We start from the raw sequence: 15,635 nt of genomic DNA on the forward strand, positions 1-15,635 counted from the left end.
GGGTTTGGTTTTTTTAAAAATATATTTATTTTTATCCTAGATGGGTAACCAACTTCCAGAAAAGTCTCTTCAGCTCTTCCTTGCTGCAGAATCTGTGGATTCCTCAGCCCAGGCTGCTCCCCATCAAATAATGCTGATTATTTATTTTCTTAATTGTTCAACTGCCCTTGAAGAAAAGTGTCAAGTATCAAATGGCAGAGAATAAAAAGTTCTGCTGCATCCCAGAAGAGCAACAGGAGTTGGCACTGGGCAGCCCAGCCTGGCTGGGTCCCATGGGGCTCCCACTGCCCAGCATGTGCAATTTTGGAGGTTCTGGGGAAATGTGAGGGCCAGATGGAACAGTGGCTGGGTCTCCCCAGGGGACCCCTTCCAAAGACAGCAAAGCACTGAGTGGCAGGGCCAGGGGGTCATCCCCTGCCAGTTTAGGCGTTACACAGTCTCCCACCAGGGAACTGACCCTGCTCCTCCCTCCAGCCTGGACCTCTGACTCGCCAACCCACATAAGGAACACCCTCCAGTGACCCTGCTGCCTCGAAGGGGCAGATTCCACTCAGGCCTCCTAACCCACTCCTGGGACTCGCAATGGTACCCCAAAGGTTGCCCATGGCACGGGGATCAGTGCTGCTGGGGAGGCTCCAGGATCATGGGGGACCTTTTGGTGAAGCCCCCTCAATCCAGCTTGACCCCAGAGCACTGATGCTTTGCAGCAGAGACAGGTAACTGGTTTATTTCTGTATTTATTTAGGCAGGAAAAGCACCTTCTTCCCGTTGCTTGCTAGCCCCAGGGCACTGCCAAGGCCACCACTGGTGCAACTGCTGACTTTAACGCATAGCTTCCCAATGCCTAGGCAAAACCCAGCCCCTGCAGGCCTCCTCCGTGTGCTGGGGGCCATGGGGAGAAGATGCCTTTCCTGGTGTGGAGAAAAAAAAACACAGGAAGGGGAAGCTGTGGTGGCTTTGTGTCCCAGACCCACCAACCCACCACTGGCACTTCCCAGTGCCAGGCCAGCACCACGGGGCCGGCAGGATTTCACCCTCCCCACCCTCTTTTCTTCTGTTTCTTCTTTTTTCTTTAGACTTTTTCCTCTTCTGGCACGCGATGCCAGGGGAAGCAGCTGTCAAAGGCTGCTGCCCGGGGCGAGCTGTCCTCCCCAGCAACCCAAGAGGGCCTCCTGCCACCAAGGCAGCCCATGAGGGCCTTGCCAAGCAGCCATGTCTTCAATGGATTCGTTTGGAAACCGCCGGGCAAGAGGCACGTGTGTGGTGTACCGTGGCACCGGGTGAGGGAGGAGCGGTGGCATTGCTGTTTCTGCCTCCAGGGCTTGGAACTCCCACCACAGGATGCCCCTCTGCCAGGGTTTCCCAAAAAACAAGCATGTTCTGAGGGGGTGGTCCCCCCATCCCATCCCGCCCCTGCATTGGCGGCAGGATGTCCCTACACGATGCCCTCGCTGCGTTTGCTCCTCCACACCACCAGTGCGGTCATCAGCAGGGTGACGAGGACAGGCAGCAAGATGAAGGGGCAGAGGATGCTGTTGGGAGGGTCGTGCAGCGCCCGGCCGGAGGGGGAGCAGTTCCTGAAGTACTGCTTGTGGACGGCCACGAAGAACTCATCCACCAACCGGTTGGGCCAGTAGCAGTCGAGCCGCTCGGCGATCAGGGCCGTGCAGTTCGTCAGCTCCCCGTAGGTGCTGCAACACAGACAAAGCCACCGGGGTGGCATCAGGGACCAGCAGCCAGCCACGAGCATGCCACCCTGTGTAAGATTAAAATATATCACAGTACATTACAGGTTGGAAGAGACATCCACAGATCTTCAGGAAACCCATCCTGGGCCACAGAGCTGGCTGTTGGCCTTTGAGGCCTCCCTCCTTTACCTTGTGTGGGTTCATCCAAAAGAGAACAGAAATAACTACATTGAAGCTATTCAAAATTATTTTAATTGCCTAGAAATGGGGGCAACGTGGGGACATTTCTTGTGGGGCTCATCAATCTGCAGCACCCTGCTTTAGAATCATAGAATTGTAAGGGTTGGAAAGAACCTCAAGGATCATCTAGTTCCAACCCCCTGCCACCAGCACGGACACCTCACACTAGATGAGGTTGCCCAGCCTGGCTTTAAAACTCTCCAGAGATGGGGCTTCCACCACCTCCCTGGGCAACCTGTTCCAGTGTTTCACCACCCTCATGGGGAAGAACTTTTCTAACATCCAATCTTTGTCAGGCTGCAGTACCACCACACATCCCACTGCTCAATGGCCAGCAAGTCTATTTGTTGTGTTTTGTTTTTTATCTTATCCTTGGAAACCTGAGCAAGAGGCACCCCAGAGAGAGCATGGCCCCTCTGCTGGTCCAACCAGCCATCCTTTAGAAGAAGAGGTGCTACCCTGAGCTTCAAATCCTGGTTTAAAATTGGCTATGCGGGGGGGGGGGGGGGGGGGAGTGCATGTGTGTGTGTATATATATACACATACATACATACATACATATATGTATATACACACAATTCCCTTCCCCCCCCATCCCAATTACATCTAATCCTAGAGAAGCAAAGCAAATCAAAATCCAACCATTCAATTAAAAACCCGCCTGGGGGGGAAGAAATATTTTGTAAGCAGCTTCACAGCAACTCGCTGCAGCCGCTCTGCGTCTCAAAGCCAGGCGTGCGGGCGGGCGGCGGCCGTGCCGTGCTCATCGCCACACGGCAGCGCCGCAGAAAGCCCCTGCGGACTCCGCTGATTTAATTACCGGGGCGCCCGGAGCTACGGAAAGCAGATTCTGCTTAGCATCCTGATGTGCAAAATTACTCTTTCCCCTTCATCAGCGGCCTTGCTGAAGGATCTTCCCAAGCCAGAGCGAAAAGAGTTAGGGGAGGAGCGAATCAAAGCTATTTTTAAAGCTGAAGGGCCGCACAGCCCTGCCCTGGCTGCAAGTGTGCTTTCGTGCTGATAAATAGCTGCTCCTGTCAGGATACGTGAAGATGTGCAAGTGGCCAAAGCAAAGTGGTGTCAGTAAATGAGGATAAATTGTAATTACACTTTGCACTGAGGCAGCAGCTGTATTTCAGTGCTCCGAAGGCTCTGTGTGCGCCAGCTGGGGAGAGGATGGACATGAGGAGAGTGCCTACAGCCCCCACAAGACAAGGTGGTGGCTGTGGGGCTACAACTGTCCAGACATGGATGGAAGTCCTGCCATCCTGGTGGGGGGCTGTAGCTGTGACCGAAAATACCCCAACTCTGTCCATTTTATGTCCATAGTCCCTGTGTTAGTTAAAGCCACCCTGCTCTGAGTGGGACTGTGTCCTCAGCAGGAGCAGGGTGGCATTGTGGGCATAGTTGCTCATTAACCCCACACACCCCCCGCAAAGCCCAGCAAGAGCGAGCAGGAAGAGACTGGAAGAAAACAGGAAACGTTTTCAGCAACAGCTAGAAGTGTAGAGATGCCAAGCAGGGCTGCTGAGCTCTTGGCCAAGGGTGATCCAGCAGCTACTACAGAGGGTAGGTACCAGAGGGATCCATTCACTGGGATACAGATAATCCAGACCACTTAGACCCAGGCTGCTGCCTGCGATGCCTTGTCAGAAGGGATCAAGATCCCACCGGAGAGCAGCAGTGTTGATGCCTGAGGCTGAGCGTGCTCTTCCCAGCCACAGCCATGAGCTCATGGACAGTGCTCATCCTGTTGCATCTTCAAAGAGGCATCTGGTTCATTCTCTCCCCACAAACAAAGTTGCTTTATTATATTAGCACCATGCCAGCGATGTGCCACTGGGGAATTCAGCCTATGCTGCTGATGAAAAATCTCAAGAGGTTGTTTTCCTGTCCCACACCCACTCCTTCTCCTGCCCTCCCTCTTCTCTCTCTCAGTTTTGCCTTAAAGACCAGCATCTTGATTTAAAATCCTTGAAAATGTCTTAAAAGACTAGCTTGAATTGCTGAATTGATGAAAGTAGTATTAAAACCATGGTGATTATTGAGCTGCTGCAGGGCAGCACTGGGGACAGGGCAGGTTTTCCCAAGTCATCCCACCACCAGAGGCTGAAGCAGGGAGACAGGCAGCCCTACCCTCAAAAATACAGCTGTGCATAGTTCTAAGTGTCTTTTTTTCCCTACCCAATGTGAACTGCAATTAAAACTGTTTTCTTCATTGCCATGGAAACAGTTTGGGTTTAAAGGATGCTGCTGTAGAGAGAGGCCCAGCAGCATGGGGACCATGTGGGGACAAATGCCCATGGGCAGGACATGGACAAGCCACTGGTGGGAAGCAATCAAGGGCTGATTTATGTTTTGATGGGATTTGAATGATCACAGTGCTGTAAATCCTAAGCAATGCCTCTGTTTTTTTACTACTGCAACTGAGACTGGAATCTGATCTGCCATTTATTCTTTGCCAGCGCTTGGGTGCCGATGGTGGATGCTGGTTGGGGATCACAGAATGGCCAGATCTCCCTTTGGCCATGAGTATCAGGGCTTCTCCTCCCTAAACCCCTTGCTTCAGAAGAGAAAAAATCCAACCAGTAACAAAATTAAAAGTCAAAACTGACTTCATCCTCTGCAAAGTTGCAGGGCGAGCTTGGAGACAGGCTGCAGAGGTATCCAGAAGTAGATAATAAAATAATAAGATAATAGATCCATCTGTTTTCTATAAGATAATGGATAAATAACCTGGAGACAGGCTCTGAGTAGACTGACAGCTGTGAAAGCAGCCCTGTGGCAGGGGTAGGGGCAGGGCCAGCCACCAGGCGTGCTGGGAGCTGGCAGCATCATCCCTCAGCTCTGCATCTGGCTGCAGATGTCAGACCAGCACTGGTGAGCTCCTCTCCTGCAGGATGTCCACAGCGAGGGGCAAGCATTCCCTGGAGAATTTTAGGCATGCCATGTAGATATATTTGGGATGAAGGTGCCTGGCTCAGCTGGAGTGACAGCTGCAGCTGCGCAGGGCTCTGTGCAGCAGGCATCATCCCATCCTGCTTGCTGCTGCCTGGTGCACCAACACTGTGCAAATCCACCCTGCAAAGCTGTGCCCTGGCCACAGCCCACCATGAGCCAAAACTGTGCTGGAAACATATCTGCAAGTCCTCAGCCCTGCTGATGCATTCATGGATGAGTGGGCTGGCAGCCTAACCCCTCCAACAGCCTCAGCTCTACCAGCAGAGTTCCACATCCCCAAAATAGCTGCCCTGAGGGACACCACAGCTAATCCTCTGGCTCAACAGCCACACTGATTGATCTATCTGGACCTGGAATCAAAATAGCCACGTTGAGCTCCAGGAGAATTGGTCACGCACAGCTGAGCTCCTGGTCAAAGCAGCTCAGCCTCCACCATACAGCCGTATCACAATGCAGCTCCAGCTTTAGATATCAGGATGGCTGCAAGCCCTGGGGAAAAGAAAATCCACCAGAGTGCTTGGTCTAAATTGCTCTCAGGCCAGGGATCCATGGGGAAATGCCATGGAGAGGCTGGACAGACCAGGGAGGTGGGCAACTGACCTAGCAGGCAATGGCATGCATGGCTCCAGCAGGAGCATCAGGCCATGGCAAATGGCTCTTCCTTTGGGGAGGAAGAGAGGGAAGGAAACCAGATGACCCCAGGGAAAACACCTCTCAGAAGCAGTCCTTCTCCCTTCCCAGGAAGCGGTGTTCACGGCCAACTCCCTGAAGGAGTTATTTAATGAGCAACCACCTGGCATCCCATTCCTGAAACGTCTGATGGCTCAGATGAGTTCCCCATGTGCATGATAAAGGCTTGCAGATAACCCCACCCCAACTTTTCTCAAATGAGCACAGCTAAGAAAGCCAGCCAAGCTTCACAGTGCCAGACACAACTCTTCAGAGAGCAGGCGCTTGTCCATGTGGTCCAAGCCCAATTTCACCTGGCCCAGAGAGGCCATTCCATTACATCTGAACACAGCAGTACCAGAGCTTGGTTAATGCCTCTGATGGGAGGATAGTCTGCAGCCTATAAATAAGACCAATAAAGCACAATTATAAACTCTTCTGAGACAACTCATTTATGCAGATATTCCCATGGTGTCGTTCTCAGTTGAGCAGTACATGATGGGCCTGAGGGGCATTTCCCCACTAAAAGCCACACACGAGAAATCACAGCTCCAGACTCGATGCTGCTGCTGGTACAGAGCCTGGCAGAGGCAAAACTTTCAAACATTTCTTCTCATTTCAGACAGAGGTTTCAAGCAACAAGACTCCTTCTTTTGGGGAAAGATGTGGAGAGGAAACAGGCTCTGGGCAGATGTCCTCTTTCATCATCTCACACCTGGTGGAAGTCAAACCCTTCCACATAAAGTCAGGGGGTTGAACAGCCAGACCTATGCTGCCCCCTTGCCCACTCCTGTTGGGACATCTCCTGTCAGATCTTTTACTCCTAAAAAGGGATGGTGAATCTCATGCATGCCCCAGGAGCAAGGGTGCTGAGTGAGGTAGCCACCCAAACCCCATATCCTTGCAGAGAAGCTTATTTACAGAGTAGCTGAGCTATTTCTATCCAATTTTCCCAGTGTCCTGCAGCCACAGGAGGATCAGAGGAATGTCATCTCTTAAATAACCCTGAGCTGTGTGCTGGCACGGAGTAAGTAGCCTCACACAATGACATTAACCATTGCAAGTTTATCAACATTTCCTCCAAGTGCCTCACAGCTAACAAGTTTAGTGAAAGCTATTTAGAAATAAAGCAGGATGCCAGAGATAAAGAACAAGCTCTTTAATACACCTTTGCTTCCTCTGCAAGGAGAAAGCAAAGATCTGGAGGAGGAGGTAGATTGCATTTCATCAAGCTGGTAGGTAGCACCAAACCTGGACCAAAACAAGATCCTGCTGCTGGGGCAGCTGTGGTTGGTGGCAGTTCTGCTGGGATGGCCTCAGGGGCAGAAGCTCACCCCTAGCAAAGCCAGGAGACACCAAGGAGATGGTTATCACCTTTGCCTGCCACTCACCACATCTGGAAGCTGCCTCCAAAGGTGCAGAGGAGGATGGGTCCTGCACAGACCCCCAATGCATCTGGGGGCTGGAGCAGTGGCAGCATCCCTGGATATTTGCAAGGATCAGCTGAGGTTTTCCAGAACCAGAAACATTCTTCCCCTCCATTTTGACACCCATAAAGAGAAAGGAAAATCCAAGCTGTCCTGTTCCACAGCTAACTAACTGTACATATAGATGTCTGTTTACATACTCACATAGATATCTATTAATTTGGCACATGGGGCATGAAGGGGCATGAAGCAAGAGATCAAGAAATCAACCAGAATCTTACAAAACCCTCTCTTTTTTTCTCTGTGCAAAACACTCAAGGCATACAGCAACATCTGCTAAAACTACCACCATGTGTAGGGAGGTCTGTCGTGTGTTTATTTCATGGTGGGGGAAAACAAAGGAGACATTTGACTTCACTTTGCTGGTGATGCTGCCCTGGGTCCACCTCTGCTCCTTAGTGTGATAGAAACCTGAATATGCTGAGCAGAGTCCAAAGAAGGACTGCAAAAATGATGAAGGGACTGGAACATGTCTCCTATAAGGGAAGGCTGAGCTCAGAGTGGACCACAAGGGATTTTTTTAAACTCTTTTTAGACCTTCAAGACCATCTCACCAGGAAAATGATTCCCACTGTGCTGGTACTGAAAGATTCAGCTCTGCTGATGATAACCAGGGAAGAGCTGATCCAAAGTGAACATCATTCAGATGGTTTGTAATAAAAATAAACAAAAAGAAAAGCCAAACGTGACCCCCACAGAGCAGCACCTTCCCCAAAGGCAATGTCACTGCTCTTCCCAATGCTCTTGCATTAAGTAGGGTTCCCTTATCACCCTCTGTCCAGCAGGTCAAGAGAGATTCTCCTTCCCCTCTGCTCTGCACTAGCGAGACCACTTCTGGAGTCCTGTGCCCAGTTCCAGGCTCCACAGCTCATGAGGGACAGAGACATACTACGGAGTGTCCAATGGAGAGCTATGAGCATGATTAAGGGACTGGAACTTGTGAGGAAAGCCTGAAAGACCTGGAGAAGGCTGAGAGGGAATCTGGTCAATGTTTACAAATATCTGAAGGGTGGATGTCAAGAAGTAAGGGTCAGTCTCTTTTCACTGGTGCCCTGTGATAGGAGGAGCAGCAATGGACACCAACTGGAATATAGGATGTTTCACCTCCACATGGGGAAAAACTTCTTTACAGTGAGGGTGACAGAGCACTGGAACCACAGGCTGCCCAGAGAGGTTGGGGAGTCTGCTTTTCTACAGACTTCCAAAACCCACCTGGATGCATGCTTGTGTGGCCTGCCCTAGGTGACCCTGCTTTGGTGGGGGGTTTGGACTAGATGATCTCCAGAGGTGCCTTCCAAACCCTACCATTCTGTGGTTCATTATTCCCACAAGGATGCTGCTGAGTGCTCCATCAGGAAAGCAGACCACATCTTTGCTTCTCCTGAGTCACAAATCAGCACTAATTCCCTGACACTGATTACAAACAGGAGGCTTGGCAAAAGACAGCCATGTTGTACCGTGCCAGCCTCTCCCTCAACACACTGCTTTTAGAAGCAGTGGGCAAGCCAGTAGGGCCAGTGGGACAGCCTCAGATTTTTCCAATAGAGAGGACCTGAGAGCATCTCTGTGGGTTGTGGGTTTTCAAGCTGAGCTACTAGGGCATCTTGGACTGTCTGGAGGACTTGAGTGCTGAGAAAAAAAGAGAAAAATCTCATGGAAAATATGTCCATCAAGTCACCAGAAAAGGTAATGGAGCTGTGACAGGGATTCCAGTCTACTGCTGCCTTAATACTCAGCACAAGTGGTCTTCTCCTGTCAAAGTTCCTGTGGTTTTCTCATACATGCAGAACTGTATTGAGCAAGGCTGATATCCTGATTTCCAAGCATGGCTTATGTTGGGCTCATTCAACTACTTATGTTGAAAACTGTAGAACTCTGGAGGTCTACCCCATCTCATCCAAACACTTCTGCTCAAGGAAGGCCACCTACAGCTGGTTGCTCATGGCCATATGCAGGTAACTTTTCAATATCTCCAAGGAAGGATACCCCATAACCTCCCTGGACAACCTGTGCCAATGCCTGGACACCTTCACAGTGAAAAAAGTGTTTCCTGATGTTCAGAGGGAAACTCCCTTGCTTCATTTGTGCCCACTGCCTCTGTTCCTCTCACTGGGCACCACTGAGAAGAGCCTGGTTCCATCCTCTTTGAACTCTCCCTTCAGACATTTATAGAATTTAATAAGATTCCCCTTCTCCAGGCTGAACAGCTCCAGCTCTCTCAGCCTTCCCTTATAGGAGACATGTTCCAGTCCCTTCATCATTTTTGCAGTCCTTCTTTGGACTCTGCTCAGCATATTCAGGTTTCTATCACACTGAGGAGCAGAGGTGGACCCAGGGCAGCATCACCAGCAAAGTGAAGTCAAATGTCTCCTTTGTTTTCCCCCACCATGAAATAAACACACCACAGACCTCCCTACACATGGTGGTAGTTTTAGGCTGATGCCTAGGAAAATTTTCCACAGATTGAGTAAAAAAGGGGTAGAATGTAAATCATAGAATCATAGAATCAACCAGGTTGGAAAAGACCTTTGAGAGCATCAAGTCCAACCTATCTCCCAACACCATCTAAGCAACTAAACCATAGAACTAAGCGCCTCATCCAGTCTCTTTTTAAACACTTCCAGTGATGGTGACTCCACCACCTCCCTGGGCAGCACATTCCAATGGCTAACAACTCTCTCTATGAAGAACTTTCTCCTCACCTCCAGCCTAAACTTCCCTTGGCACAGCTTGAGACTGTGTCCTCTTGTTCTGGTACTGGCTGCCTGGGAGAAGAGACCAATGTCCGCCTGTCTACAACCTCCCTTCAGGTAGCTGTAGAGAGCAATAAGGTCACCCCTGAGTCTCCTCCTCTCCAGGCTAAGCAACCCCAGCTCCCTCAGCCTCTCCTCATAGGGCTTGTGCTCCAAACCCCTCCACAGCCTCGTTGCCCTTCTCTGGACACTTTCAAGTGTCTCAATATCCTTCCTAAACTGAGGGGCCCAGAAGTGGACACAGGACTTAAGGTATGGCCTAACCAGTGCTGAGTACAGGGGCAGAATGACTTCCCTGCTCCTGCTGGACACACTGTTCTTGATACAGGCCAGGATGCCATTGGCCTTCTTGGCCACCTGGGCACACTGCTGGCTCATGTTCAGCCAGCTGTCAGCACCCCCAGGTCCCTTTCTGCCTGGCTGCTCTCCAGCCACTCTGACCCCAGCCTGTAGCACTGCATGGGGTTGTGGTGGCCAAAGTGCCAGCTGGATGTGGCACCACTCTCTGGGCTCAGCCATCCAGCCAATTCCTAACCCAGCACAGAGTGCACCCATCACCCAATGATCTTGAAGGTCTTTTCCAATCTGGTCTGGTCTGGTCTACTCTATTCTATTCTATTCTATTCTATTCTATTCTATTCTATTCTATTCTATTCTATTCTATTCTATTCTATCCAAGCCACCATTGGATGGAAAAGGAAAGCAAGGTCTAACTAATCCCATTGATGGGATTATGGGAAGAGAGTGGTGAGCAGAGGGTCCTCACTTACCCCACAGTCTCGTCCCAGTCACACCAGAGGCGCTGGCCGATGCCCTCCATGCTGAGCTGGAACTGCTTCAGGCAGTAGTGCCGAATCATCCAGCCGTAGTCGGCCTCCTGGCATGCCGTCGCTGCGATGAAGTGATGGGCTGGAAGGTAACAGTTACTGCGGTTAGCTTCTGCCCTGGTGGGTCACAACCCAGACACAGGCCCTAGCCACACACTGTGTGGTCACCTCACAACTTTTCACAGAATCACAGAATGTTAGGGGCTGGAAGGGACCTTGAGAGGTCATCCAGTCCAACCCCCCTGCCAGGGCAGGATCACCTAGAGCACACCACTCAGGAACACATCCAGGTAGGTTTTGAATATTTCCAGAGAATGAGACTCTACAACCCTCCCAGGAAGCCTGTTCCAGTGTTCTGTCACCCTCACAGTGAAATAATCTTTCCTCCTGTTTCCATGGAACTTCCTATGCCTCAGCTTCCACCCTTTGCCCCCTGTCCTGTCCTTGGGCATCACCAAGCAGAGCCTGGCTCGATTCTCTCAGGACTCACCCTTTACATATTTATAAACATTGATGAGGTCAGCTCTCAGTCTCCTCTTCTCCAAGATAAAGAGCCCCAGCTCCCTCAGTCTCTCTTCGTAAGGAAGATGTTTCACTCCCTTCATCATTTTTGTGGCTCTGTGCTGGACTCTCTCAAGCAGTTCCCTGTCCTTCTTGAACTGAGGGGCCCTGAACTGGACACAGTACTCCAGATGTGGCCTCACCAGGGCAGAGTAGAGGGGGAGAACCTCCCTCGACCTACTGACCCCACTCCTAATACAACCCAGGATACCATTGACCACCTTGGCCACAAGAGCACATTGCTGGCTCATGGTCAACCATTCATCCACTACAACCCCCAGGTTTTCCTGCAGAAGCCATCTGTCAAAGCAAAGCTAGACATTAAAGCAGCCCCACTCTCAATCAGCTTCTGCTAAACCTCCTTCTCAGGGTTTTATTTCCCTCTTCACAGCCCTCTGAGCTTGCAGCATCACCCTCTGCTGTCCTCCCCAGTGCCTGCCACTAAATAAATCAACATGCAGTGTAGGCCAGGTAAATCACACATATGGACACAGATTTATTCTCTGTTGATCACCTGACACACATCTTTGGGCTGTAAATTCTCAGTTTTTTCCATTCACAAAATGAAGAAGGGGGGGAGGGGGGTGGAAGGAAGTTGGGGAATAACTCCATGTGTCCCAGCAAGTACCATGCTGCTGCTGCTGAGTAAAGGACCCCTTAAAAATTATCAGCAGAGAGACACACTTGGAAACAAATATTCATCTCATCTTCATATCATCTTCAGTACCTGAAGGGGGCCTACAGGAAAGCTGGAGAGGGGCTATTTATAAGGGCATGTAGTGGTAGGACAAGGGGCAACAGTTTTAAACTAGAGCAGGGAAGATTTAGATTGAATGTTAGGAAGAAGTTCTTTATTACTATGAGACACTGGACCAAGTTGCCCAGAGAAACTGTGGACACCTCATCCCTGGAATTGTTTAAGACCAGGCTGGATGAGGCTTTGAACAACCTGGTCTAGTGGGAGGTGTCTCTGCCCATAGGGAGGTTGGAACTAGGTGACCTTTAAGATAACCTCCCAACACAAGCCATTCTATGATTCTGTCATCTCCAATGGAGCACAGGGACAAGAGCAGTGAAATTCATCTGCACAGCCCTGATTTAGTTCACCTGTGGGTACATATCTCTGGCACATGGTGCCTCCTGCGCTGGAACCAGAGAAGAAAGAGGTGGTGCTTCCTTCCCTACCAGTCTATGCACAATTAGTACAATGTTGCTAGCAAGTGGAAAGGGATAAGGACAGTAATGGTACAAAGAGGGAGCAGAAAAAGCCTTTAGAGTCATGATTTACTGAGCCTGGCTATAAATAACACCTTGCCCTTAGTCCAAACGTGCCAGCCAGTGCCTTTGCAGCTCCTGGAGTACATTGCAGGCAGGCATCACATACCAGCTCTATTTTTTGCTGTGTGTGAATAACTGCACAGAAGAGGGGGGCTTTATTTTTGTCTTATTTTTTAACAAAACAGAATGTAGCCACCTATTTAGCAATCTGCATATGAAAGCCGTGAGACATCTCCCAGCAACTCCTGCCTTGGGGATGCCTTCCTTGAGCAGTGCCCCTGCAGCCCCTAGATCCTTAGAGTGCTTAGGTACCAGCATCCTACAGCAATGGGTGGGAACTTGGAATGCACTTGGGTGGTGAGGGGCACCCAGACCATTGGACAAAGTTCCTGGATGGCTGCAGGATTCTGCCTCCTGCTGTGGCAGCCACTTTAGTCTGGCTTAAGATAAAACAGCTTGGGTTATCAAGCCAAGGGAAGGGGGCTAGGGAGCAGCAAACCCTCACTGCTGCAATAACAAACCCAATCTAAAGCTCTCCCCAGGTGCTACCACCTAGGATTCACCCCACAGCACCTGTACAACATGGCTTCATCCAGGCACACTCTGAAATGGGTAGGTTTGAGATGATAAAGTGAAGCACAGAACAAGGAAGAAGAGGAGGAGGAGAGGAAAGAGGAGGGAAGGTGCAATAATTTTACATGAGAGCTGGACTGCTAATCTCGTTCTTGGCAGTCTCAGGGATGATTGATGGCTGGGAGGCTTTCCTCCCCTTCTCATCCCTTCAAATTTGGATGAATCAAGTGGAAAAGTGACATGGCTGAGTGCACACCAGCAACTGAGGGAGGTTCAGGTGGCACCTCAAGAGGTCACTAGACTGTCAAGGACAAGCACTCTTCAAACATCACACCCATCACGTTTCTGGATAAAGAGCCTGCAGAGAAAATGCTGTCAGTGAACACATTGAGCACAGAGCAGGCGTGATCTACACGGGAGGGGGGGGGGGGGGGAGGGGGGGGGATAAGGAAAGTAGGGGAGGTGAAGAGGTTAAAATACAGGCAGACAAGTGGCCAAGGGGATCGAGGAGCAAAGGAGGAAATGGAACCAGGCAGAAATGAGCAAGGCACGCAAAGTAAGGAGAGAGATTGTGGAAGACAAAGCCACTTTAAGAAATGCAGCAGCAAAGTGATGCAGCACAAAAAGAAAGAGAAGCAGAAGTTAACTGAGCACGGTCAGGCTGCCTTTTGCCTGACTTTGCTCTTCCCTGCTCCCAATTAACATGAATGAGCCTAGAGACAGCTCGGCTACCACAAAAACAACCACCCTTAGAGATGCCCAAACATTTCCTGATGACCACACAGCTGCTCCTGCAGGATGGACCTTGAGGAAAACACCTTAATAGGCAGCTCCACCTTGGGTGGAGGGATGAGAAACACTAAATAAACCATGGGGATGAAGCAACTGAAAACTGCAAAGTGGCTGCAAAGCCAGCTTGAGTGGCTGCAAGCTATCTCTATCTGGTAGGCAGCATGAAAATGAGTCCTACTATAAAAAGAAAGGAAAAAAAAACACCAGCCCAAACCAAGTGAAAACATAAACCCAAGGAGCTCTCTGCAGTTGCCAATCAAAGCAGCTGAAAAGACACTGATGGTTTGGACATGGTGGTGGGCAGAATACAGGTGTGGGCAGGCAGGAGAAAGAGCACAAGCTTTGTCATTGCCAAGTCTGTGACTTGTACACTCATGTGTTGTTCCTGCCTCCTGTTGCAGCTCTGAAAGTCCTTTGCAGACCTTCCTTCCACTCTGGCAGCTCTTTGCAATGTTCTGCAGGAGTTCTTTCTTCCCCACAAGGACTTCTGCAGCAGTGACCATTGCAGATGCCAACACCCAATGCTTGGCAACCCCCAAGAAGCAGTGTAGACATCATACTCCTAGGATGGTGTTTCGACCCATCCATCTCCCATATCTACACATGGGGACTGTCTGTAAATCTTTTTCCCCAGAGAACTGGGGAAAGCAGATCCATCAGACAGTGTCCAAGACATTTCACAAGGACATTTGACTTTTAAGGTTGCAAAGGGCTCTTTTGTTTTATACGTGAGAGGCAAAGAGCATCCAAGTGGAGCAAGGCTCAGTAGAGCCCATTGTGTAAATGCTGCAAGGATGGAGCTGGGCACAGCGAGGTCAAAAAGCTCTTCTGTTTTCAGCTGGCCAGGGACAACTTGCCTTAGCTTTAAATGCACATTTTGAGGTCAAAGAGAGGAGAACCTTCTGCCATGTTTCCACATGGTTCCCATCTAACCCCACAGATATTTCCCTGCTGCTTCTTGGATTTCCCCCAAAGGCACGTTTATCAACACTTCAGGCTGGGATGGGTGCAGGGTTTGCAATGACCAGGGGCACAAAAAAGCAGCGAGGGATTTTCGTATCTCCTGGCTCTTATTCCGGAAGGTTTTCCTTCCCTGCTCAGCTCTGCTGACAGAGGTATCACAAGTCAGCTGCAGTGAGCTGTGAATAACTGAGCTGTGGAGCGGTCATGTCCCTGTGCTTGGCAGCATCCATTCGTGAAGGCTGTAAGGAGCTGCTGAATAAATGTGCTCCAAAACCTGACAGTACAGAGGCAGAGCTGCCTCCAAGAGCTCCCTGCTCATGTGTCCCCTGTTCCTTTGGGGAAAAGAACATCAGTAGCTGCACAGTGATCTCCTGAGAACATCCTAACAGAGCCATGTGGTACCTCCAAAGCCCCACTCGGTCTTTCAGTGCCACCTAGACATGGAGCAGTGGCTTATCTCCATCTTCCCAGGTCTATCCAGCCCATGTGTCCATACAGCTGATGCCACGGTGAGCCACCCAAACACCCCAAGTTCATTCTTGGAGCACATGTGTGTGCTGCCTTCTGCAGGCAACTGCTCCTTCTGAAGGAGGCACCATCCAATGTGGTGTTTATCTCAGCATGATACCTGCACAACTGTTGATGAATGCCCTTCCCTGCTGATTAAACGATGGAACTTTAGGGATCCTTAACTTGGCTCCTCACAGGGACCATTTGGAGAGAGGTCATGAGGAGATAATTGGGAGGAAGGCTTTCTCAGGCATCCCAGATCCTCGTTTGCCCTGGGATTGATGTCCTGGAGCATCCTATGAAACACCTAACAGTGTTTGGGCTACTGAGGCT

At 50.3% G+C, this 15,635-nt stretch overlaps 1 protein-coding gene across 1 annotated transcript in view; it reads right to left on the bottom strand.

The window, feature by feature from the left end:
• Positions 1 to 669: 669 nt before the first annotated feature.
• The window catches only part of LOC137441535 (RNA-binding protein 44-like), a 46,088-nt gene continuing 31,122 nt past the window's right edge, over positions 670 to 15,635 (bottom strand). Inside the window, exons 17-18 of the mRNA XM_068139200.1 lie at positions 10,569 to 10,707; positions 670 to 1,691 (exon numbers count right to left, since the gene is read on the bottom strand). Of these exons, the coding sequence (XP_067995301.1) occupies positions 1,436 to 1,691; positions 10,569 to 10,707 (395 nt within the window). The 3' untranslated portion in view covers positions 670 to 1,435. The remainder of the gene's footprint in view (positions 1,692 to 10,568; positions 10,708 to 15,635) is intronic.

Source organism: Melanerpes formicivorus, unplaced genomic scaffold (genome assembly GCF_026170545.1).
Source record: "Melanerpes formicivorus ecotype bairdi unplaced genomic scaffold, bMelFor1.0.p_v2 SCAF_5, whole genome shotgun sequence".
NCBI lineage: Eukaryota > Metazoa > Chordata > Aves > Piciformes > Picidae > Melanerpes > Melanerpes formicivorus.